General features: G+C 47.3%; 1 protein-coding gene across 6 annotated transcripts in view; it reads right to left on the bottom strand.

Annotated features, from left to right (window-relative positions):
* The window catches only part of ints10 (integrator complex subunit 10), a 215996-nt gene that overhangs the window by 83228 nt on the left and 106159 nt on the right, over window positions 1-26609 (bottom strand). For 3 of the 6 annotated variants that reach the window (XM_070871971.1, XM_070871984.1, XM_070872004.1), the window contains exon 1: window positions 5922-6050. The exons of 2 other annotated variants lie outside the window; for them this stretch is intronic. In XM_070871971.1, the coding sequence (XP_070728072.1) occupies window positions 5922-6050 (129 nt within the window). Of the gene's footprint in view, window positions 1-5921; window positions 6051-12526; window positions 12581-26609 lie in introns of those variants that run through there. One more of the 6 variants, XM_070871989.1, reaches the window with a different exon arrangement.

The raw sequence follows: 26609 nt of genomic DNA, 5'->3' as shown, positions 1-26609 counted from the left end.
AGGTGCTGTTCCTCAAGCTTACGTTGAACTTCGTTGGAACAGTGTAGGAGGCCGAAGACAGAGAGGTCAGAGTGAGAGTGGAGTGAAGAATTAAAGTGGCAGACGACTGGAAGCTCAGGCTTACGCTTGTGAACTGAATGGACATGTACAAAGCGGTCACCCAATCTGCGTTTGGTCTCTCCAATGTAGAGGAGACCACATCGTGAGCAGCAAATACAATATACTAAAATTGAAAGCAGTACAAGCAAATCGCTATTTCACCTGGAAGGAGTGTGTGGGGCCCTAAACAGTGGGAAAGGAGGAGGTAAAAGGGCAGGTGTGGCATTTCCTGCACTTGCACAGGAAGGTGCCGTGGGAAGGGGAGGGGGTGATTTAGGAGTGGATCAGGGTGTCGCAGAGGGAACGGTCCCTTCGGAATGCTGAAGGCGAGGGGAGGGGAAGATGTGTTTGGTGGTGGGATCACACTGGAGGTAGGAGGATGATGATCCATTGAATGCAGAGGCTGGTGGGATGGCGGAAATAGAGGAGGATAATCCACTGAATGTGGAGGCTGGTGGGCTGGAAGAGGAGGACAAGGAGAACCCTATCGTGGTTCTGGGAGGGAGGGGAAGAAGTGAGGGCAGAAGTGCAGGAAATGGAACAGACACAGTCAAGGGCCCCGTCAACCACGGTGGAGGGAATCCTCGGTTGAGGAAAAAGGAAGACATATTGGATGCACTGGTATTGTCATCATCAAAACAGATGCATTGTAGACAGAGAAACTGGGAGAATGGACTAGAGTACTTACAGGAAGTAGTATGGGAGGCAGTGTAATCCAGGTACCTGTGGGAGTCAGTGGGCTTATAGTGAATATTGGTCGATAGCCTAGCCCCAGAAATCGAGACAGAGAAGTTGAGGAAAGGAAGGGACGCGTCCGAGATAGACCATGGGAAGATGAGGGAAGGGTGACCTGCTGAGTATTTCCAGCATTTTCTGCTTCCACTTTTGTTTGTCAAGAACAGAAACAATTACAATATTAATGGGAGGGGTAGGGGAGATGTCAGCAAATTAGTTAAAAATATTTAGGTATGATTTCTCAATAGTACTGACATAAATATATCAGTTAATGTGTGATTGAAATGAGCTGCAATTTGCTAATAACCAGCACAACCTTCAGTAAAATACTAAAACGTTTAGCCAAGATTCTACCATATATGAACATTAAGTTAAAAACTTCAGATTGGTTAAGTGTTCCATTGAGTACAAAGGCAGTGTGCCGTAACTTCACTTCCACAATTTCATTTGTGATGGCAGAAGAGGAACTGAGTGAAGGTAAAGATAGGGCAGACATCAGAGAATAGATGACATTGTACTAGTTACAATTTAATCAAATAGTTCTGTTCATGTCATAAACTACAAAAACACTGAATTTCCACCTTAAAATCATTGCTGGATGTACATATTAAAATGTGTGTATGTATTAATTGATCAACTTGATCTTCCATATTGCTCAGGGTCCAAAAGATTCCTGCACCTGTCTCATTATATCCCATTCTAACTCTTTGACTTTGTCTATTTTTCTGTCTTGTGACAAAAGTGAAACATTTTGTCTATGATGGATTATTTATTGGATTCGTTCTTGCTTATCACAGCACACATGTTTAAAAATGGTTATTGCTAGCTATTTCAGCAGGCTCCCGGTCTTGCAAAACAGCCATCAATGTGTGTCTGAAGGATGTTCCAGTAGAACAAAAAAAAGTGGTTTAATATATTAATGTCTGCTGAGTGAAGAGCCAGAAGGGTCATTCTGTCCAGCGGTGGTGCTCCTGATAACTGTCTGAACAAGCGTTCATTTCCTACTCTGAATGTGCGCAGACGCAAGTGTCGTCTACATACTGTAGTTCAGTGACAGAGGATGGGACGACCTTGGATCTAGCCTGGAGGCGGCGAAGGTTGAACAGGTTCCCATTGGTTCTATAGTTTAGTTTCACTACAGCGGGGAGCTTGTTGAGAGTGAGATGGAGCATTGTAGCAAGGAAGATCGAGAAGAGCGTTGGTGTGATGGCGCAACCCTGCTTGACCCCAGTCCGGATGTGCATTGGGTCTGTGGTGGATCCGTTGGTCAGGATCACAGCTTGCATGTCGTCGTGGAGCAAGCGGAGGATGGTGACAAACTTTTGGGGGCAGCCGAAACGGACGCTCCATAGTCCCTCACGGTTGACAGTGTCAAAGGTCTTCGTGTGGTCAAAAAAGACCATGTACAAGGGTTGGTGCTGTTCCCTGCATGTCTCTTGCAGTTATTGCGCAGTGAAGATCATTTCCAGCTTCCACTTTTGTTTGTCAAGAACAGAAACAATTACAATATTAATGGGAGGGGTAGGGGAGATGTCAGCAAATTAGTTAAAAATATTTAGGTCTGTTGTATCCCTTAGTGGACGGAATCCGCATTATGACTCTGGGAGGAGCTCTTCAGCCACAGGGAGAAGATGGTTGAGGAGGATTCTTGCGATGACTTTCCCAGTGGCCGCCAGCAGGGAGATTCCTCTGTAGTTACCGCAGTTGTCCCCTTTTTTGAAGATGGTCACGATTACGGCATCTCTGAGATCTCCCGGTAGGTGTTCTCACTCAGGCCAACATCCCCAGCATCGAAGCACTGACCACACTCGACCAGCTCCGTTGGGTGGGCCACATCATCTGCATGCTCGACACGCGACTCCTTAAGCAAGCGCTCTACTATGAACTCCTACACGGCAAAGGAAACGTTTCAAGGTCACCCTTGAAGCCTCCTTGATAAAGTGCAACATCCCCACTGGCACCTGGGAATCCCTGGCCCAAGACCGTCCAAAGTGGAGGAAGAGCATCCGGGAGACGCTGAGCACCTTGAGTCGTGTCGCCGAGATCATGCAGAAATCAAATTCAGACAGCGGAATGAGTGTGCGGCAAACCAGACTCCCCACCCACCCTTTCCTTCCACCACTGTCTGCCCCACCTGTTAAGAGACTGTAATTCCCACATTGGACTGTACAGTCACCTGAGAACTCATTTTTAGGGTGGAAGCAAGTGTTCCTCGATTTCAAGGGACTGCCTATGATGATCATCATCATTTCCTACAATCACAGGTTAACTGAAGTAATTTGAACAGATCATTAGATCTTTTAGAAGGGTGTCAAACTATTCAATTCAAACATCCCATGTGACTGGCATCTTGGAGATCATTTTAAAGTATTAATAGGTTTGTATGCGAGCTATATCTGGGGTGAAGATGCAAGTCGGGACTGTGCAATGAACAGGCCCATGTGAAACTCTGTAGCGAGGAACTTTTGACTGTGGCCTTGCATTTGGCTGCCTGCGCTCAGCTCACCAGTCAGTTTGATGTCGTCACAGGTACAAATCTAATCAGAAGACTACGTGATAGCAAGTAGCCATAAAAAGAAAGGTTGAAAGACTTCCATTTATATAACGCCTTTCACGACCACTAGACATCCCAAAGTGCTTTACAGCCAATTAAGTACTTTTGAAGTGTAGCCACTAAGTGAGTTGTTTCAAGAGTCAGTTTTATATCAACAACTTGCATTTAAGGAACACCTTTAGCGTATCAAACAAAATGTGACATCCGCCACATAAAGATATTAGAACAAGCAGAGACAGAATGACTTACAATTAATTTCTCAGCAGAATAGACTCATCATGGTCCCAGTTTATATTTTTTGGTCAACTTTTGTGTTCATTAAATTAAGCATAAAAGACTCTTGTCTTCCAGTGTCAGTATCAATTGTTGCCTTGTCAAACTAAATGCAGAGTAAAGTTTTCTTTACCGCCTTAAAAATGTAATTTAGCATTAATCTCAGAAAACAACTCCCACTGCACCAATGCGATATTTCTATTTCCTACACCAAGCATTCTGTGGCCTTTCGTATTGAGATTTCAAATTTAGTGCCCATTTGTGCCAAATTATTTTGCACTGAACACTCATTAAAATCTGGCTTGAAACTGCCCAAACTTTCTTTGTGATCCTCAGAGCGAATTTGCGAGAGGAAACTTACTTCCCAGTAGTCAAGGCAGGCTTCAACTCGGGTAAACTACTCTGAGTATGTTGCACTGTACAAAATACACAGGAATTATAAAGCTGGATTTTAATCTAAGGATTCTGAAGAAATATATTTTTTTAAATGAAACATAAACAGCCTTTAACTTACTCTCAAGTTTTTATTAATTTTGTATAGCTTTTAAAAAGAACGTTTTATAACTTTTAAAAGAAATGTACAAGACTAATCACTCATTTTATATCACTATAATATTGGATCACAAAGAATTTTTTGTCTTATAATACTCCTGTGAAGCGCCATGGAAATTTTACTACGTTAAAGGTGCTATATAAATACACATTGCTGCTGTTCATAGATTCATAGAAATTTACAGCAGAGAAGGAGGCCATTTGGCATGTCGTGTCCGTGCTGGCTGACAAAGAGCTAGCCAGCCTAATCCCACTTGCCAGCTCTTGGTTCATTGCCTTGTAGGTTACGGCAGTTCAAATGCATAGCCAAGTACTTTTTTTTAATGTGGTAAGAGTTTCTAACCCTACCACCCTTTCAGGCAGTGAGTTCCAGATCCCCAACACCCTCTGGGTGAAAACATTTCCCCTCAAATCCCCTCTAAACCTTCTACCAATTACTTTAAATCTATGCCCCCTGTTGTTGACCCCTCTGCTAAGGTAAATAGCTCCTTCCTATCCACTCTATCTAGGTCCCTCATAATTTCATACATCTCAATCAGGTCTCCTCTCAGCCTCCTCTGTTCCAGAGAAAACAACCCTAGCCTAGCCAACCTTTCCTCATAGGTAAAATTCTCCAGAACTAGCAACATCCTCGTAAATCTCCTCTGTACCCGCTCTAGTGCAATCACATCTTTCCTGTAATGTGGTGACCAGAACTGCACACAGTACTCTGGTTGTAGCCTAATTAGTGTTTTATACAGTTCAAGCATGACCTCCCTGCTCTTATATTCTATGCCTTGGCTAATAAAGGCAAGTATCCCATATGCCTTCTTAACCACCTTATCTACCTGACCTGCTACCCTCAGGGATCTGTAGACTTGCACTCCAAGGTCCCTCTACACTTCTCAGTGTCCTACCATTTATTATGTATTCCCTTGACTTGTTGGCTCTCCCCAAATGCATTACCACACACTTCTCTGGATTGAATTCCATGTGCCACTGTTCTGCCCACCTGACCAGTTCATTGATATCTTCCTGCAGTCGACAGCTTTCTTCTTCATTATCAACCACAGGACCAACTTTTGTATCATCTGCAAACTTTTTAATCATACCCCCTATATTCATTGATATATATCACAGAAAGCAAGGGACCTAGCACAGAGCCCTGCGGGACCCCATTGGGAACAGCCTTCCAGTCACAAAAACACCTGTCGACCATTGTTGTTGTTATTATGTTAACTGCCTAAACAAGTTGCAAGGTAAAGGCAGTGTGATGTATTAATCTTTAAATCTTTTGTTATGCATACTGTATGAAGCTGTCAATGATTAGTTATGCACCCTGAACAGAGCTATCAGTGTCAATGTTAATACTGTATAGACCTGTTATTCTTTTAGCAAACACTGTAAAGAGCTGTGACTTATTACTAACATATATTATTATAGTGTACAGTTTTACAGGGTTGTTGAATGTCAGTTATTGGGGGATATGGGCAGTGTTATTTACACTGTACTGAGCTGTAAAACAGTAAAGTGTAGTTCTTTATATGGGAACAGTTTGATGGGCTGATTGGTGCCGATGGATTTGATGCCATAAAGAATCTGGGACAGGTTCTACAATATTCCCATCCCCCACTGCCTCTCCTCCCCATCATCATCTTTATTCCGAGCCGAGCCGCTGGCGCTCACACAAGAGGCGCCACTTCACCCCTTCCTCTGAACTCACACCGACCTGAATTCCGAAATCGGTAGGGTACAAGGTCCTGGCGGTGATTAACCAGGCTTTGGCGGCCCAGGGATCTTCCGTCACCAAATCCCGAGCTTTCTTCACCAGGAATTCACAGTCAATCTGCGCCGCCATGATGAAAACAAAATAAACTGCGCATGCGCGACCTCGAGCACTTTGCCAAATTTGGCGGCCTGCGCGTGCGCGAACTCGGGTAGCGTTGCGTCTGCGCAAAACGTGTTTCCGGTGCGTTGGCAGGGGTCACTGTAAGGATTATGTTGCTGGATTGGGAAAGAAGTTACATTTATATAGCACCTGAGGACTTATCTTAGGAGCTGCCACAGCCCTTCACATACAATAAGAAAGAACTTACATTTATGTAGCGCCTTTCAAATCCTCAAGACATCCCAAAGCTTCAATGCCAGTAAAGTACTTTTGAAATAGAAACATAGAAAATAGGTGCAGGAGTAGGCCATTCGGCCCTTTGAGCCTGCACCGCCATTCAATGAGTTCATGGCTGACATGCAACTTCAGTACCCCATTTCTGCTTTCTTGTCATACCCCTTGATCCCCCGAGTAGTAAGGACTTCATCTAACTCCTTTTTGAATATATTTAGTGAATTGGCCTCAACAACTTTCTGTGGTAGAGAATTCCACAGGTTCACCACTCTCTGGGTGAAGAAGTTTCTCCTCATCTCGGTCCTAAATGGCTTACCCCTTATCCTTAGACTGTGACCCCTGGTTCTGGACTTCCCCAACATTGGGAATATTCTTCCTGCATCTAACCTGTCTGAACCCATCAGAATTTTAAACGTTTCTATGAGGTCCCCTCTCATTCTTCTGAACTCCAGTGAATACAAGCCCAGTTGATTCAGTCTTTCTTGATAGGTCAGTCCCGCCATCCCGGGAATCAGTCTGGTGAACCTTCGCTGCACTCCCTCAATAGCAAGAATGTACTTCCTCAAGTTAGGAGACCAAAACTGTACACAATACTCCAGGTGTGGCCTCACCAAGGCCCTGTACAACTGTAGCCACACCTCCCTGCCCCTGTACTCAAATCCCCTAGCTATGAAGGCCAACATGCCATTTACTTTCTTTACCGCCTGCTGTACCTGCATGCCAACCTTCAATGACTGATGTACCATGACACCCAGGTCTCGTTGCACCTCCCCTTTTCCTAATCTGTCACCATTCAGATAATAGTCTGTCTCTCTGTTTTTACCACCAAAGTGGATAACCTCACATTTATCCACATTATACTTCATCTGCCATGCATTTGCCCACTCACCTAACCTATCCAAGTCACTCTGCAGCCTCATAGCATTCTCCTCGCAGCTCACACTGCCACCCAACTTAGTGTCATCTGCAAATTTGGAGATACTACATTTAATCCCCTCGTCTAAATCATTAATGTACAGTGTAAACAGCTGGGGCCCCAGCACAGAACCTTGCGGTACCCCACTAGTCACTGCCTGCCATTCTGAAAAGTCCCCATTTACTCCTACTCTTTGCTTCCTGTCTGATAACCAGTTCTCAATCCATGTCAGCACACTACCCCCAATCTCATGTGCTTTAACTTTGCACATTAATCTCTTGTGTGGGACCTTGTCGAAAGCCTTCTGAAAGTCCAAATATACCACATCAACTGGTTCTCCCTTGTCCACTCTACTGGAAACATCCTCAAAAAATTCCAGAAGAGTTGTCAAGCATAATTTCCCTTTCACAAATCCATGCTGACTTGGACCTATCATGTCACCTCTTTCCAATTGCACTGCTATGACATCCTTAATAATTGATTCCATCATTTTACCCACTACTGAGGTCAGGCTGACCGGTCTATAATTCCCTGTTTTCTCTCTCCCTCCTTTTTTAAAAAGTGGGGTTACATTGGCTACCCTCCACTCGATAGGAACTGATCCAGAGTCAATGGAATGTTGGAAAATTACTGTCAATGCATCCGCTATTTCCAAGGCCACCTCCTTAAGTACTCTGGGATGCAATCCATCAGGCCCTGGGGATTTATCGGCCTTCAATCCCATCAATTTCCCCAACACAATTTCCCGACTAATAAGGATTTCCCTCAGTTCCTCCTCCTTACTAGACCCTCTGACCCCTTTTATATCCAGAAGGTTGTTTGTGTCCTCCTTAGTGAATACCGAACCAAAGTACTTGTTCAATTGGTCTGCCATTTCTTTGTTTCCCGTTATGACTTCCCCTGATTCTGACTGCAAGGGACCTATGTTTGTCTTTACTAACTTTTTTCTCTTTACATATCTATAGAAACTTTTGCAATCCGTCTTAATGTTCCCTGCAAGCTTCTTCTCGTACTCCATTTTCCCTGCCCTAATCAAACCCTTTGTCCTCCTCTGCTGAGTTCTAAATTTCTTCCAGTCCCCGGGTTCGCTGCTATTTCTGGCCAATTTGTATGCCACTTCCTTGGCTTCAATACTATCCCTGATTTCCCTTGATAGACACGGTTGAGCCACCTTCCCTTTTTTATTTTTATGCCAGACAGGAATGTACAATTGAAATGCACCCACTATTATAATATAGGGAAACGCAGCACCAATTTGCACACAGCAAGGTAATGACCAGTAATGAGATAAAAGGCCCACTAAATTGTTTTAGTGGCATTGGTTGAGAGATTTCTGTTGGCATGGCCACCGGGAGCAGTCCCCTAGTCATTTTCAAATAGTGCCATGGGATCTTTTACATCCACCTAAGAGGGCAGATGGGACCTCGATTTAATGTCTTATCCAAAAGGCAGCGGGGGCAAAATTGGGCTGAGTCGTGCCAGGTTTTTTAGGTGCTCAGAGGCCCCTTAAAGTTCCAAAATGGCATTCGCAGCACGTGCGTGCAATTCTGATGCAAAGTGCGCTGGATGTAATATTGATAAAGTGGTTGCTGCACATACATCTAACGTCCGCTGGCAGCATGCAGAGCAGGCAGATCATGATGTCAATTAGTGTGCATTTTGGGGCTCCAGACTCTGGCCTATGCCCTCTCTTAACCTTGCACACCATAAAGTGTCCAGGACAGGTTGAACAATATTCCCATCCCTTCCCCCGCCACCGTCATCATTATCTTTACTCTGAGCTTCTGGCGCTACCGCCATTCCCCTTCTAACCTATGCACTCTTAACCTTGCAAAGCTGAACACAAAGTTAAACGGCATGAAGTACTCCGACCAATGCTATTTAAAGGGATCATCAACTACTTACAGGTTAGTTGCTGGCTTATTTATTGTGGATGTTGCTGCAATTTTGCAAGTTTTGGGTGCTTTCTATAGTTGGTTAAAACTTCAGTAGTGCACAGGGAGTAGTGTGACAGGTGCTGAAGGAGTTTTTTTGCTGACTTAAAGACTTCTGTGCAGATCAGTTGCTACTAGACATGGGTGGACTACTAGGCCTTCCTCTTGGATTTGAGGATGACTGGGAGAATGAAGAACGGCCATTGCAAAGCAGGACAAGCAGCTAGAAGCGGGAGGATGAGGAGGGGGAAAAGGACTCTCAGCAGAAGGCCATAACCTTGGAGGGTCTTTAGGGCGCAGATCTGTTGGTGAACAGATTTTTCTTTATTTGTTCACGGGGTGTAGGCGTCGCTGGCAAGCCGGCCTTTATTGCCCTTGAGAAGGTGATGGTGAACCGATGCAGTCCTTGTGGTGAAGGTACTCCCACGGTGCTGATTTTGTCATAGTGGATTGCTCGGCCATTTCAGAGGGCAGTTAAGAATCAACCACATTTCTGTGGGTCTGGAGTCACATATAGGCCAGACCAGGTAAGGACAGCAGATTTCCTTCCCTAAAGATCATTAGTGAACCAGATGGGTTTTTACGACAATCCGGTAGTTTCATGGTCACCATTATTGATGCTAGCTTTTTAATTTAAAATTTATTTAATTAACTGAATTTAAATTCCCCCAGCTGCCATGGTGCGATTTGAACTCGTGTCTCCTGATCATTAGTCCTGACCTTTGGGTTACTAGTCTAGTTACACCAACATACATATTACCACTATGCTACCGTACCGGAATAGATTGCTGGAGTGCTGTGATGCCCCGGAAGCCCCTTTGCATACTGGTATCTAGAACCATGATGGCAAAGTCTGAGCTTCCATGGTAGTAAGCCGAGATTGCATGACAGCAGTCTGAGCTTCCACTGCAGCACTCAGACGTTGGATGGATGCTGTTTGTACTGCAATGGAAGCTGAGACAACAACCATCAGACGCTGCATCATGGTTGCTTCTGTAGGTCCACTGCTAAAGCCACTCGTTCCATGTTGGAAAGGATGGGCTCCAAGCTCTGTGCAATGCCCTGTGCTAAGTTGCTGCTGGATTCTCCATGCTCCTTGACATTGAGTGTAGGCTTTCCGGCAGGACTCCCAGTGCACCAAAAATTGACTGTGTACACCCATCAGCATTCTTCAGTAGCCTAGCCCATCAAAGTCATCTCCTGAGTCCTCCGCAGCAGAACTAGTGTGCAACCTCGCCCTCCGATGAGCTCGCACCTGTGCTGTCCTTTCCCCCCTGCCCTGGCTTCTGCGCACTTGTGCCCAATGTCTCACCTTGTGCATATCCCTCTATCCTATCCTCTAAATTACGTGTAGTTGCAGTATCTGAACTGGTGGTTGCAACTGTGAAATCGAGTGACAGTGGCCCGAAATTCATGGTCCCGGAAAGGACCATTACTGCCTGTTTGCACTGGCCAGTTGTCAAAATCGAATGGCCGCCGCTTTGGGCTCAACTGGCCGGCCCGACATAGATTCGGCCAGGGAGGTCTTGCAGCGGTGTGGGCCACCACCGACTCTCGTGGCGGTGTGAGGCTTGCGGCAGTCGTGACGTGCTAAAAGTGTGCACCGCTGCTGCTCCGCCCCTGGACCCATTTTCAGCGTGAAAAAGCCGGCCCTATAGCTCATGGTGCCCTCGCCAGCTTTTAGGGTCGGTGCAGAGTGGCAGAGATCTCGGAGCCATGGAAACGGAGAAGGTAAGATCCAAACCTGAGGATGTTCAGCAGAGAATCCGTCCTCAAGGGGAGAGAGGGAGAGAGAGAAGGGAGCAAAAGAGAAAGGAGAAAGAAATAGAAGTGAGGAAAGGGAATGAGAAACAGAATGAGAACATTTGATTGGGAGAGAGAGAAATAGGAATAGAGAAAGAGAAAAGGGGGGAAAAAAACTAGAGAGAAAAATAGAGATCCTGAGATTCACAGAGAGAAAATTGAAATCTCAATCCAGAGGCTCAGAATGGAAACATCGCCCCAGCTCAGCATTCGGAGCAGTAACAAATGGGAATCTGTTCCACCTCCACGGCCTCCAGGCTTTTTCCAAGGTCATCCCATCCTCTGTCATCAAACTACAGTACGCAGACGACGCTTGCATCTGCACACACTCGGAGGCCAAACTCCAAGCCATCGTCAGCACCTTCACTGAGGCGTACGAAAGCATGGGCCTTACATTAAACATCTGTAAGACAAAGGTACTCCACCACCCTGACCCCGCCACACAGCACTGCCCCCCGGTTTTCAAAATCCACGGTGAGGCCTTGGACAACGTGGACCATTTTCCATATCTTGGGAGCCTACTGTCAGCAAGAGCAGACATCGATAGCGATGTCCAATACTGCCTTCAGTCCGCCAGCGCAGCCTTCGGTCGCCTGAGGAAGAGAGTTTTTGAAGACCAGGACCTCAAATCTGGCACCAAGCTTATGGTCTACAGGGCGGTAGTGATCCCCGCCCTCCTATATGGCTCAGAGACGTGGACTATTTCCAACAGGCACCTCAATGCACTGGAGAAGTACTACCAACGCTGCCTCCGCAAGATCCTACAAATCCATTGTGAGGACTGACGCACCAATGCCATTGTTCTCACTCGGGCTAACATCCCCAGCATCGAAGCACTGACCACGCTCGATCAGCTTCGCTGGGCAGGCCACATCGTCCGCATGCCTGACACAAGACTCCCAAAGCAAGCTCTCTTCTTGGAGCCTCGACATGGCAAACAAGCCCCAGGTGGGCAGAGGAAATGCTTCAAGGCCTCAAAGCCTCCTTGATAAAGCACAACATCCCCACCAGCACCTGGGAATCCCTGGCCCAAGACTGCCCAAAGTGGAGGACGAGCATCCAGGAGGACGCCGCGGACCTTGACTCTCATCGCCGAGAGCATGCAGAAACCAAACGCAGGCAGTGGAAGGAGTGTGCTTCAACCCAGGCTCCCTACCTACCCGTTCCTTCAACCACTGTCTGCCCCAACTGTGACAGAGACTGTAGGTCCCGCATTGGACTCTTCAGCCACCTGAGAATACGTCTACTGCTACCGCCCATATCGCGGTGGTATTCCGGTGGTATACACGTCTCAACTTTTCAATACCGCCGGATTACCTCGAAGATCCAAAGCCGCTACTTTCGGCTTTTTTCTCCCGGCGGTAGCGGTAGCGATCGGGCGGAAGCTGTATTTTTCCTCGTGTAAGGCCGGCGTCCTTGGCAATGGCCTTACTGCGCATGCACGTTTTTTTTCTTCTTTTTCCCACGATTCGGGGGTCAGGGGTCACCCCGCACATATGCAGATGAGGAAGGGAAGGGGGGAGAGAGAGAGAGAGAGAGAGAGAAAAGAGACTGCCTACCTGTTTGATCTGCGTGTTCTAATTCATTCGAGAAGAAATCACACATCTCTGTTTCTGATTCATAAAAGAAGATAGAAGTCACTTATTATAATGTATAGTGAGGATCAGTTAATGGTGGAAGCTAAGAAAAGAAGAGGGCAAAATGCTTCACGATTGATGACCAAGCTGCCTTGGTCCACGAAGTGGAAGCACATTGGAACCAATTGACCCGGGGTGATCGTGGGAAACCCACCCCGGCCTTGTACATGCGAATATGGGCAGAGATTGCTGAGGCGGTGTCCTCGGTTGCCCAGGTCCGTCGGGGGCCAGGCCAGTGCCGCAAGTGCTGGAACGACCTTGTTTCTGCCGTAAGAGTAAGTAATAACTTTAATAATGCACTGACTCATTACATAAAATGTAAATCTGTCAAATTGTGATGTTAATCTTGGTAAGTTTGGTGTCACGCATTATTTACTATCAACGATGTTATTATATTGTTTTCCAGTACTAAGATGTGTTCATCATGCATCACTTGCATACAAACGGTGCATTAATGGGACGTTGCTGAAAGGCATTGGGGGTGGGTAATTGTGGATGTCTATCTGTGTGCTGCGTACTAGTACCTGGGCAATTATCTTAAACCATGCTATTGTCATCTTTGCAGAAAAAAATTGCGTTCAATCGCGGTGAGCGTCGGCGCACTGGAGGAGGGCCGGCAGAGCTGGAAGAGCTCACTGACCTAGAGGAGCAGGCCGTAGCCCTCACAGGGGCACATGATCGCTCAGCCACCTGTGGGGGTGCAGATCCAGTGTTGGCGCCACGTAAGTCACGCATAATCCCCGGGCCGTGCATGTAATATAGTCATGTGAACATAATGTATAAATGATGCCAAGTGATGTAATGTAATGCTGGGACCATCATGAAATCTTATTATAATGCCATGCAGTCTCTGTAAATTCTGTTCATGTTAATTGCATGTAGCGTCTCTCAGTGATATATAATGCAGTAATGTTGCTCCTCTACATATGCCTACATATGTCTGAACAATGTAAGCGTTAAAATATCACTCTGACCCTCCCTTCCCCTTCTGCTTACCTCTCATATTATGTTTTCTATCTGCCCAGGTGCATGAACATGCTGAGCCCCCTGGAACACCAATCCTTGTACAGTTTGTCTTGACCGGAGAGGAGACCACGGAGGATGATGATGATGATGACCCCCCTCAAGCTGTTCCATCTGCCGAACATATCCCGGGGGATGTTGTAGAGGTAGGTGGGGCGGGTGCGGGGACTGAAGGGTCCGTTATACCTGCGACCACCTCTTCCTCAGCCGAATCCTTTATGGATTCGGCTCCAAGGAAGTAGCGGGACCAAGCGGTGTACAGCAGGGCACACCGAGTGTTACAGCCCCTGTGCTGAATCCGCGGAGACTGATTAGGCAGGGGAGGTGTGCTTGAAGACAGGCAGACATCAACTTGGACATGGTTGTGCTGTCTAGGGCGAGCATCGACATTGGTCGAGAGCTCCTCCAGGCCATTGGTGGCCTAGCCGGAAACATCACCACGCAGTCAGCAACCAACCAGAGGACATGGTGACGCTGATTGTGGTGATGCAGCGAACCGCTGATTCCATTGATGCCATGCGGCAAACGCTGGAATCGGTCTACAGCACTGAACCCCAAGGTGTCATACCACCACTGCCGACAGCACCTGGGAGTCAGGAGCATACTAATACTTCTGACTCCGAAGACAGGTCTTCAGACCCTTCCTCTTCTCCAGATTCCCCACACATGGTGCTGCCACCGTCAACGCCCCCCCCTCCCCGCACCACCCCCCCCCCCCCCCCCCACAGCAGCAGTGCTCGAGGCGCCCTGCTGCACAACGCATTGATCCCAGGGATAGGGGTGATGGAAAAAAACAATTGGGGGTAAGGTGGTGGGGGTGGGCGGGTGCTGGGTAGGGCGGTGGGAATGGTGGCCGCAGGTAGATTTTTTTGCCAATAGGAAGGCCGGAGGGGTGTTAATGCAAAACTAGTTGACTGTTGTGGGTGTTTTTTTAATGAAAAAATGTTGACTGTTGACTGGGCATTGTGGGGGTTGTGGGTTTAATGTTTTCAATCTTGTTGTTGTTAATTGGTTGTTTGTATACATTTTGTTGTACATTTACTGTAAACAGAATTACTTATTATTTATTTATTTTATTTCAAAAGATTCATTTTTCAAAATGTATAAAATATTTTATTCAACTTAACAATTATTGTACTGTGTCTCACTCACTTTCACAAAATGAGGGGTTAACAATCAATAAAAGGGTTGCAAACAATGGCCAGGCAAGGTTTAAACTTAACTCTCACCGTTCAAGCAAACGTTCATTTATGAGCCGCTGACGTAACAGTTTTGCTGCTGCGTAACTACCACAGGCTTCTCTTGTGGTGTAAGGATGGGTGGTGTCATGGGCTCATCGCCAAACTCCTCCTCATCCTCCTCGACCGCCTCCTTCCTCCCCTTCCTCTTCCGCTTCTTCCACTGCCTTGTCCCCTCTATCCTGAGGTGGTCCTGCAGTCCCCTGTGGCAATTCCTGTCCCCTTCTGATTGCTAAGTTGTGCAACATGCAACACACCACAATGAATTCCACGACCTGCTCAGGGTGGTATTGTAGACTGCTTCCAGAGTGGTCCAGGCATCTGAAGCGCTGCTTCAGCACTCCAATTGTCTTTTCGACTACATTGCGTGTGGCTATGTGGCTGTTATTGTATCAATGCTCGGCATCTGTCTGGGGTTTACGGAGGGGCGTCGAGAGCCAGGTGGCGAGGCCGTATCCTTTGTTACCCAGCATCCAGCATTGACCTTGTGGCTAACTCTTAAAGAGGCCTCATGCAAGATGTGTGCATCGTGAATGCTTCCTGAAAAATTGGCATTTACTGCCATGATTATTTGCTTGTGGTCGACAACGAGCTGCATGTTCAGGGAGTGGAATCCCTTTTGGTTCCGAAACACCTCTGCATCCTCTAAAGGTGCTCTCAGGGCGATGAGCATACAGTCTATTGCACCCTGGACCTTAGGGAAGTTTGCTGTTCTCAAAAATCCCAAAGCCCTGTCACTCTGCCTCCCTGGTCATTGGGAAGTTTATAAAGTCAAACCTTCATGTGTAAAATGCTTTTGTCACCTGCCAAATGCAGCAATGTGTGGCGTGCTGAGAGATGCAGCATGTCACCAGATGATGCCTGAAAGGAGCCCGATGCATAGAATGAAAATGTCGCAGTGACCTTAACCTCAACGGGCAGTACTGCCCTGATTGTGCTGATAGGCTGCAGGTCTTCCTTAATGAGCTGGCATATCTCATTGATGACCTTCTTTTGGAAGCACAGCCTTCTAACGCACGCTGTATCGGACAGGTCCAGGTTTGACCGCTTATCCCTGTAAGTGCGTTGGGTGTAAGGTCTCCTCTTCCTCAGCAGTCTGCCACCTCTTTGATTTGGCACATAATGCTCTTCAATGAACCTTCTTCCGACTCTATTCCGCAGCATGTAATTAGTCAGCAATATTGGCAGAGAAATTGCAGGCCCCATTCCTTTAAAAGTCCTCTAAACTGTCATATAAATTATTCAATTTTCCTTAAACAGCCAAAAACTTAATCCAGATAGACTACAATACCATCAGATTATGAGCATTGATTTCAAACACCCTTAAAATCCACTCACGAATTACTTTAATGCTCTTACCAACTTGAAGCAGCCTGTTCTTCAAGTTCATCCATTTTAAAACATGCCGTCCATACCACTGGGTTAAGGTCAGGTGAATGCAGCTTTTGCAGGGCGGTACTTTAGTCCGGTGGTAATTTGGGCGGTATTTGGGCGAGTTGCCCAATTTAGCGCCCAGCGGTTATTTGGATGGTGCACGTTGAAGTGGTGGGAAAATCAGCAAAAACAAATGGGCGGGCGGTAACTTTTACCGCCAGCATTAATAGACTGCCGAATTTACCGCCGGTGATATATGGGTGGTAGTTTCCAGTTTATGCATCAAATGGGCGGTAATGGCTTCCTTAACGGTAAATAGGCAGAATGTTGCTGAAATTGTAGCCCAACGTGTATTCAGCCAATCAGCTATGAGAAATTATTTGACAGAGGATGGACATAAAATAGAAAATCATTTAATTCCAATCTCCTGCCAAACATGTTAAGCTTTTGAATTAAAAATTAACTTTGGTGGCTTAATCATTCTTTAACAATTGACTTTTTATCTTATCAGCTACTTTGTTATTAGAATCACACTGCCAATGGGAGTCGGTTGAACAATAAAAGCTGTACATATTTAAGAACTATATGTGGAACTCTGTCCTCCTCAACTCTACCGAATGCAAATCAAGTAGATAGTAAAAACAGGCTCCCAGTTGCATCATTGAGAAAATAAAATTGATACTGCATCCGTTAGTATAGCGTAAAAGTGACATTCTTATACTCTTCTCTCATATTTTTTCCTGTCTTCATCTTATTTACTTTTCTTCCATTTTTTAATCTTTTTATTCTCATCTCATTTCTCTTTTTTCTCTTTGACTCTTTTTATTGTATTTTCTTTCATAACCTGCCTGGCTGTGAATTTTGTATTGCTAAAATAATAAAAATAGAAAAGCAATTGGGGAAAAGAATGTCTATGGAGGTAGGAAAAGAAAGACAGGAGTGTTTGAAGGAGAACTGCACAATTTGTCTGATTGTTGACTCTACCTAACTCACTCAGTCTTTAAAACAGATCACCAACCACAGCTAAACCTCCAACAAGATAAAACTTTGTGAAATGTTCCTTTGACCTTCAGAAAGTAAACAAATAAAACTTAATCGAGTCCACACTTACAACTCTGATCCATGGTTAAGTCATCTTTGTATCTGCAGTTCAGGATCGGTCACATCCCATATAGTATTTGATAAGCTGTTTATCTGCATTCTTGTTGCTGAACAGATATTTATTCATGTCAATTTTCCTTAGAGTGAATTGAGACAGGATTAAATACTAAGTAAGATATCAAAAATATATAACAAAATAAAAGGTATTAATTTAGAGTTCTACATTGAAAGTTCTGAGACTATGTCCCCTAGTTTTAGTTTCCCCTATGAGTGGAAATATCCTCTCTGCATCCACCTTGTCGAGCCCCTCATTATCTTATATGTTTCAATAAGATTACCTCTCATTCTTCTGAACTTCAAGCTACTCAACCTATCTTCATGTCAACCCTCTCATCTCCGGAATCAACCAAGTGAACCTTCTCTGAACAGCCGCCAATGCAAGTATATCCTTCCTTAAATATGGAGACTAAAACTGTACGCAGTACTCTAGGTGTGGCCTCACCAATCCCCTGTACAGTTGTAGCAGGACTTCCCTGCTTTTATACTCTATCCCCCTTGCAATAAAGACCAACATTCCATTTGCCTACCTGATTACTTGCTGTACCTGCATACTAACTGTTGTGTATCTGTAAAGCATACACTCCCATGTTCCGCCACCAGGGAGCGCATCCCCTGTATTCCCAAGGGATCCCAGCATCCCTTGGGAGCACTGTATATAAGCCGGCCCCTAAGGCCTGTTACTCACTCTGGAGTGTCTTGATAAAGACTGAGGTCACTGTTACTTTAACCTCCCTGTGTGCAGTCTCATCTGTGTTAGGAACACAATAACTGGTGACGAGTATAAGAATCCAACGCTAAGATGCAGCAAATTGTGGGCATCCTGGAGAAGTTCTCGGAGGGTGAGGACTGGGAAGTGTATGTCGAACGGCTAGACCAGTACTTTGTCGCCAACGAGCTGGACGGAGAAGGAAGCGCTGCAAAAAGGAGAGCAGTCTTCCTCACGGTCTGCGGGGCACCAACCTACAGCCTCATGAAGAATCTTCTGGCTCCGGTGAAACCCATAGATGAGTCGTATGAGGAGCTGTGTACACTGGTTCGGGAGCATCTTAACCCGAGGGAGCGTGTGCTGATGGCACGGTATCGGTTCTACACGTGCCAGCGATCTGAAGGTCAGGAAGTGACGAGCTACGTCACCGAGCTAAGGCGACTTGCAGGACAATGTGAGTTTGATGGCTACCTGGAGCAAATGCTCAGAGACTTTACGAAAACTTTTGACTGTAGAGACACCGACCCTCAGTAAGGCCATTGCGATAGCACAGGCGTTTATGTCCACCAGTGATAACACCAAACAAATCTCTCAGCACACAAGTGCTAGCAATGTTCATAAATTAATTGGAACTGTATTTACAAGAAGAAATGTACAGGGCAGAAACCATGGGTCTGCATCTGCCAGCAGGCCTCAGGTGACCCAGATGACTCAGAGTCCGCAACAAAGGATGAATGCAAGGCAATTCACACCTTCTTGGCATTGTGGAGGCTTCCATTCAGCCTATTCATGCCGCTTGAAAGGGTATGTTTGCAAGAGTTGTGGAACAATGGGGCACCTCCAACAAGCTTGCAGACGAGCTGCAAGCTCTGCAAAACCTGCTAACCACCACGTGGCAGAGGAAGATCGGTCCATGGTGGATCAATTTCAAGCCTCAGAGAGAGGAGGCAGATGCTGAAGTACACGGGGTGCACACATTTTTGACTAAATGTCCACCTATAATGCTACATGTAACATGGAACTGGACACTGGCACTAGCCAATCCATCATGAGTAAAAAGATGTTTGAGAGACTATGGTGCAACAAAGCACTCAGACCAGCCCTGAGCCCCATCCACACGAAACTGAGAACGTACACCAAAGAGCTCATCACTGTCCTGGGCAGCACCATGGTCAGGGTCACCTACGAGGACACGGTGCACGAACTGCCACTCTGGGTTGTCCCGGGCGATGGCCCCACACTGCTTGGAAGGAGCTGGCTGGGCAAAATCTGCTGGAACTGGGATGATATCCGAGCACTATCACATGTCGATGAGGCCTCATGTACCCAGGTTCTTAACAAATTTCCTTCCCTTTTTGAGCCAGGCATTGGAAACTTTTTCGGGGTGAAGGTGCGGATCCACTTGGTCCCAGAAGCACGACCCATTCACCACAAGGCGCGAGCAGTACCTCACATGATGAGGGAGAGAGTGGAAATCGAGCCAGACAGGCTGCAACGCGAGGGCATCACCTCCCCAGTGGAATTCAGTGAGTGGGTCAGCCCGATTGTTCCAGTGCACAAAAGTGATGGCACGGTCAGGATTTGCGGCGATTATAAAGTAACTACTAATCATTTCTCGCTACAGGACCAAAACCCGCTACCTAAGGCAGACGACCTATTTGCGACGCTGGCAGGAGGCAAGACGTTCACCAAGCTCGATCTGACTTCGGCCTACATGACGCAGAAGCTGGAGAAGTCTTCGAAGGGCCTCACCTGCATCAACACACACTAAGGGACTGTTTATCTGCAATAGATGCCCGTTTGGAATTCGGTCGGCTGCAGCGAACTTCCAGAGAAACATGGAGAGCCTACTCAAGTCGGTACCATGTAGGTCCTCCAGCAACTGGATCGCGCAGGGCTGCGGCTGAAGAGGTTGAAATGCGTCTTCATGGCAACAGAAGTGGAGTTTTTGGGGAGAAAGATCGCGGCGGACGGCATTCGGCCCACAGACGCCAAGACAGAAGCTGTCATGTATCTTACATTATTATATATAACTGTATCCTAACATGCTATACATGACTGTAATAAAATATGACCTGTAACTACCAGCATACCTTACCACCAGGGGTGCACTTGCAAGCGACAGGTATATAAGGACAGGTCTCAGGCAAGTGCAGCATTCCAGAGCTGTGAAATAAAGGTGCAGGTCCAGAGTGACCTTGACTTCACTATATGCCTCGTGTGAATCTGTAGTGAGGGGACAGGACTTTACAGTGGCGACGAGTTACGGGATTACAGAATCCACAGAATAGCGAACGGATCAGATGAAAAGTACAATGCGGGAGCCTTTATAGAAAGGCTCCAGCAAAGCTTTGTAACCAAAGACTGGTTAGGCGACGATAAGGCAGACAAGAGAAGAGCCCATCTCTTGACCAGCTGTGGCTCGAAAACATACGCTTTAATGAAGGATCTGTTGGCACCCGAGAAACCAGCAAGCAAGTCGTTTGAAGAATTGGGCACACTGGCAAGAGACCACCTGAAGCCAGCGAGCAGCCTACACATGGCCAGACACAGGTTCTACAACTACAGACACTGTGTGGGCCAGAGCATACCCGACTGCGTGGCGGAACTTCGGAGGTTGGTTAATTTATGTGAGTTCTCCGATGAACTGAGGAGAGAAATGCTGAGAGACTTTTTCATCGAAGGAATAGGCCACGCAGGCATATTCCGAAAGCTCATAGAGACCAAGATCCTGACCTTAGAGGCAGCAGCACTGGTTGCACAGACATTCTTGGTAGGGGAAGAAGAAACGAGGTTGATTTACAATGCAGGTACGACAACTAACAAAATATTGGAACAAGAAGTTCACAGCACTAAACAAGCTGCTACCCCTACACACAGACAAAACCGGGAGAACAGGCTCTCGACAGCAGGCAGAAGCCATCAAGGGCCACAGGAACGGCCGTTCACACCTCATCAACCCACAATGCAAGCAATCAACTACAAACTGAGAGAAGCTCAAGAGAGATCAGCCAGACACAGCTCATTCTTTGGAAACACTTTGAACAATGGAACAGGTCTGTACTGGAGGTGTGGGGGTAGGCACTCGTCAAGGGGATGTCGATTTCAGCAGGCTGTTTGCAGAAATTGTGAATATACAGGGCATTTGGCCCACATGTGCAAAAAAACGGCAGCTCGGCTGGTATACGAATCGGATGGGTTGGAAGGCGGACCAGAAGATGGTGGGGACAGTACCCGGGACACCGGTGTACAGCGGGTCAACACGATCAATGGCCGCTGCTCCTACAACAAGACGCCTCCGATAATGATGAGGGTCCTACTCAACGGGATATCTGTCAACATGGAGCTGGATACGGGAGCGAGTCAATCTCTCATGGGCGCTCAACAATTTGAATAACTGTGGCTGCATAAAAGAGACAGACCAAAACTCACAAGGGTCGATACCAAACTAAGGACCTATACCAAAGAAATCGTACAAGTCCTCGGCAGCGTCATGCTCTCTGTCACACACAAAGGGACAGTGAACCGACTTCCCCTGTGGATTGTCCCCGGAGACCCCCCAGCACTGCTGGGGAGAAGCTGGCTGGCAAAACTAAACTGGAAATGGGGTGATGTCCATGCCATGTCATTAGAGGAACAGACCTCCTGCTCAACAGTTATAAAGTGATTTGAACATCTCTTTCAGCCAGGTGTGGGCACTTTCAAAGGGGCCAAAGTCAAAATCTACATCACACAAGATGCTAGACTGGTCCATCACAAGGCCAGAGCTGTACCCTATGTGATGAGGGAAAAGATTGAACACGAACTAGACAGGCTTCTGCGGGAAGGCATTATATCACCTGTGGAATTTAGCGACTGGGCAAGTCCCATCGTCCCAGTCATGAAGCCTGATGGATCCGTACGAATCTGTGGGGACTACAAATTTACCATAAACAGTCTCCCTACAGGACCAGTACCCGCTGCCCAGAGCGGAGGACTTATTTGCCACATTGGCTGGAGGTAAACTTTTCTCAAAATTAGACCTCACATCTGCGTATATGACGCAAGAATTGACCGAGGAATCCAAGCTACTCACCACCATCAACATACATCGAGGCCTTTTCATGTACAATCGATGTCCATTCGGCATCAGGTCGGCAGCTGCCATATTCCAGCGCAACATGGACAGTCTGCTCAAGTCCATCCCGGGGACGGTTGTATTTCAAGATGACATTCTTATCATGGGCAGGGACACCGACTTCCATCTCCGTAATTTGGAGGAAGTACTAAAGCGGTTGGATCGGCTAGGCCTACGAGTCAAGAAATCCAAGTGCCTGTTTCTCGCACCCGAGGTTGAATTTTTGGGCAGAAGGATTGGGCTGATGGAATCTGCCCAACAGAGTCCAAAGCAGAAGCAATTCGCTTGGCACCCAGGCCCCGGAATGTCTCAGAACTGCGCGCCTTTCTCGGGCTACTCAATTACTTTGGGAACTTTATGCAGAACTTAAGCACGCTGCTGGAGCCTCTCCATGTGCTACTCAGGAAGGGGTGCGATTGGTTTTGGGGGGACGACCAGGAACGCGCCTTCAATAAGGCACACAACCTTCTGTGTTCCAACAGTGTTTTGACTTTCTTTGACTCAGGTAAAAAGCTAGTTCTCACATGCGATGCGTCAGCGTATGGGGTCGGGTGCGTTTTGCAACATGTCAATAGTGCGGGCCTCCAGGTCACTTTCGCGGGCGGAGCGCGGGTACGGAATGGTAGAGAAAGAGGTGCTCGCATGCGTGTACGGTGTCAAAAAGATGCACCAATACCTTTTCGGGGCCAAGTTCGCATTAGAAACCGACCACAAGCCCCTCACGTCCCTCCTATCCTAGGGCAAGGCAATAAACGCCAATGCCTCGGCGCGAATTCAACGGTGGGCACTCATGCTGGCGTCCTACGATTATACCATAAGGCACAGACCAGGCACAGACAACTGTGCCGACGTGCTCAGCAGGCTACCCCTGGTGACCACGGAAGGGTCTGACGAACAGGACTGTGAGATAGTCATGTCAATCAATGCCTTTGAGTCCACAGGTTCGTCCATGATGGCTCGCCAAATCAGAGCCTGGACGGCCACCGATCCCACGTTATCCTGAGTAAAAAGATGTGTCCTAACCGGTGACTGGGCAGAGGCTCGCGATGCCTGCCCCGAGGAATTAAAACCCTTTCACAGGCATATGCATGAGCTATCACAACAAGCAGACTGCCTGATGTGGGGCAGCTGAGTAGTCATGCCTCTGCGAGGCAGAGAGTCATTTGTCCGGGAGCTCCACCGCGAGCACCCGGGGATCGTTCTCATGAAGGCCATAGCCAGATCCCACGTCTGGTGGCCTGGTATTGACGCGGACTTGGAGCTCTGCGTCCAAAGGTGCACCATTTGTGCCCAACTCAGCAATGCCTCCAGGGAGGCTCCACTGAGTCCCTGGCCCTGGCCTACCAAACCATGGTCGCGGGTACATGTAGACTATGCGGGCCCGTTCATGGGCAAAATGTTTCTCGTAGTTGTCGATGCATTTTCAAAGTGGATCGAATGCACCATTTTAAACTCGAGCACAACCTCCACCACTGTGGAGAGCCTCGCAACCATGTTTGCAAGCACGGAATCCCTGACATATTGGTCAGTGACAATGATCCGTGCTTCACCAGCGCAGAATTCCAAGACTTTATAATTGACCACGGCATAAATCACGTCAAGACGGCACCGTTCAAGCCGGCCTCCAACGGCCAGGCGGAGAAAGCAGTGCAAATCATTAAACAAGGCATGCTTAAAATCCAAGGTCCCACGCTGCAGGGTCGCCTGTCGCGACTGCTGCTGGCATACAGATCTCGTCTGCACTCACTGACTGGGATCCCCCCCGCGCAACTGTTGATGAAAGGGACTTTAAAAACAAGGCTCTCATTAATCCTCCCTGACATGCACGAAATCGTTGAGGCAAAGCGCCGTTAGCTGACTAAGTACCATGACAGAAATTCGAGGGGGAGATGGAATGAGATAGGGGATAAAGCGTTTGTACTAAACTATGGCAGGGATCCCAAATGGCTTGCAGGGACAGTAACGGGCAAGGAAGGAAACAGGCTACTGGTAGTACAAAGGAACAATGGCAAAACCTGCCAGAGGCATGTAGACCAAGTCAAAAGCAGATTTACCAACAACACTGCGGAACCAGAGGCAGACTACAATGTGAAACTCGCACCACACCTGGTGGACAGACAGAGGGAACAACCTAAGGAAAGGGCAATCCCAACAGACAGCCCAGGCGAGTCAACAACAATCACACCCAAAGAAAAACAGACACCAAGGCAAACAACTGAACCACAACTCAGACGCTCCACATGAGAGTGTAGACCACCTGAGAGACTGAACCTATAAAGACAATAAGACCTTGGGGGAGGGTGATGTCATGTATCTTACATTATTATATATAACTGTATCCTAACATGCTATACATGACTGTAATAAGATATGACCTGTAACCACCAGCATACCTTACCACCAGGGGTGCACTTGCAAGAGACAGGTATATAAGGACAGGTCTCAGGCAAGTGCAGCATTCCAGAACTATAAAATAAAGGTGCAGATCCAGAGTGACCTTGACTTCACTATATGCCTCGTGTGAATCTGTACTGAGGGGACAGGACTTTACAGAAGCTATCAGAAATGCGCCCAGGCCACAGAATGTCACGGAGCTGCGGTCGTTCCTGGGACTCCTCAACTATTTTGGTAATTTCCTACCGGAGTTAAGCACCCTCTTAGAGCCCCTACATGTGTTATTGCGTAAAGATGAGAACTCGGTATGGGGGAAAAAAAACAAGTAATTGCTTTTGAGAAAGCGAGAAACATTTTATGCTCCAACAAGCTGCTTGTATTGTATAACCCGTGTAAAAGCCTTGTGCTAGCATGTGATGAGTCGTCGTACAGAGTCGGGTGTGTATTACAACAAGCCAACATTGCGGGAAAGTTGCAACCTGTCGCCTATGCCTCCAGGAGCTTGTCTAAGGCCGAGAGGGCCTACAGCATGATTGAGAAAGAGTCATTAGCGTGTGTGTTCGGGGTAAAGAAAATGCATCAGTACCTGTTTGGCCTCAAATTTGAGCTGGAAACCGATCACAAGCCCTCATATCCCTGTTCGCTGAAAACAAGGGAATAAACACTAATGCTTCAGCCCGCATACAAAGGTGGGCACTCGCGCTATCAGCGTATAACTATACCATCCGCCACAGGCCAGGCACCGAGAGCTGTGCGGATGCTCTCAGTCGGCTACCATTGCCCACCACAGGGGTGGAAATGGCGCAGCCTGCAAACTTGTTGATGGCCATGGAAGCGTTTGAAAATGATAAATCACCTGTCACGGCCCGCCAGATTAGGACTTGGACCAGCCAAGATCCTCTGCTGTCCCTAGTAAAAAATTGTGTACTGCATGGGAGCTGGGCCAGCATCCCTGTTGAAATGCAAGAGCTAATCAAGCCCGTTCCAGCGGCGAAAGGACGAGCTGTCCATTCAGGCAGACTGCCTGTTGTGGGGTAACCGCGTAGTGCTAACCAAAAAGGGCAGTGAGACGTTCATCTCGGATCTCCACAGCCCACACCCGGGTATAGTAATGATGAAAGCGATAGCCAGATCCCACTTGTGGTGGCCCGGTATCAACTCTGTGTACAGCAATGCAGCGTGTGTGCTCAGTTGAGCAACGCGCCCAGAGAGGCACCACGAAGTTTGTGGTCCTGGCCCTCCAGACCATGGTCGAGGATTCATGTCGACTATGCGGGCCCGTTTCTCGGTAAAATGTTCCTGGTGGTGGTGGATGCTTTTTCAAAATGGATTGAATGTGAAATAATGTTGGGAAGCACCGCCATCGCCACCATTGAAAGCCTGAGGGCCATGTTTGCCACCCATGGCCTGCCTGACATACTGGTCAGTGACAACGGGCCATGTTTGAGCAGTGCCGAATTTAAAGAATTCGTGACCCGCAATGGGATCAAACATGTCATCTCGCCTCGTTTAAACCAGCCTCCAATGGGCAGGCAGAGCGGGCAGTACAAACAATCAAACAGAGCCTTAAATGAGTCACAGAAGGCTCACTCCAAACCTGCCTGTTCCGAGTACTGCTCAGCTACTGCACGAGACCCCACTCGCTCACAGGGGTGCCCCTGGCTGAGCTACTCATGAAAAGGACACTTAAAACCAGACTCTCGCTGGTTCACCCCAACCTGCATGATCAGGTAGAGAGCAGGCGGCAGCAACAAAATGTAAACGATGGTCACGCCACTGTGTCACGGGAAATTGATCTGAATGACCCTGTGTATGTGCTAAATTAGTAACATGGTCCCAAGTGGATCGCGGGCACGGTGATAGCTAAAGAAGGGAGTAGGGTGTTTGTAGTCAAACTAGACAATGGACAAATTTGCAGAAAGCACCTGGAGCAAACGAGGCTGCGGTTCACAGACTGTCCTGAACAACCCACAGCAGACACCACCTTTTTTG

The sequence above is a fragment of the Pristiophorus japonicus genome, chromosome 2 (genome assembly GCF_044704955.1).
Source record: "Pristiophorus japonicus isolate sPriJap1 chromosome 2, sPriJap1.hap1, whole genome shotgun sequence".
Lineage (NCBI taxonomy): Eukaryota > Metazoa > Chordata > Chondrichthyes > Pristiophoridae > Pristiophorus > Pristiophorus japonicus.
This window is presented reverse-complemented; position numbering and strand designations above follow the sequence as displayed.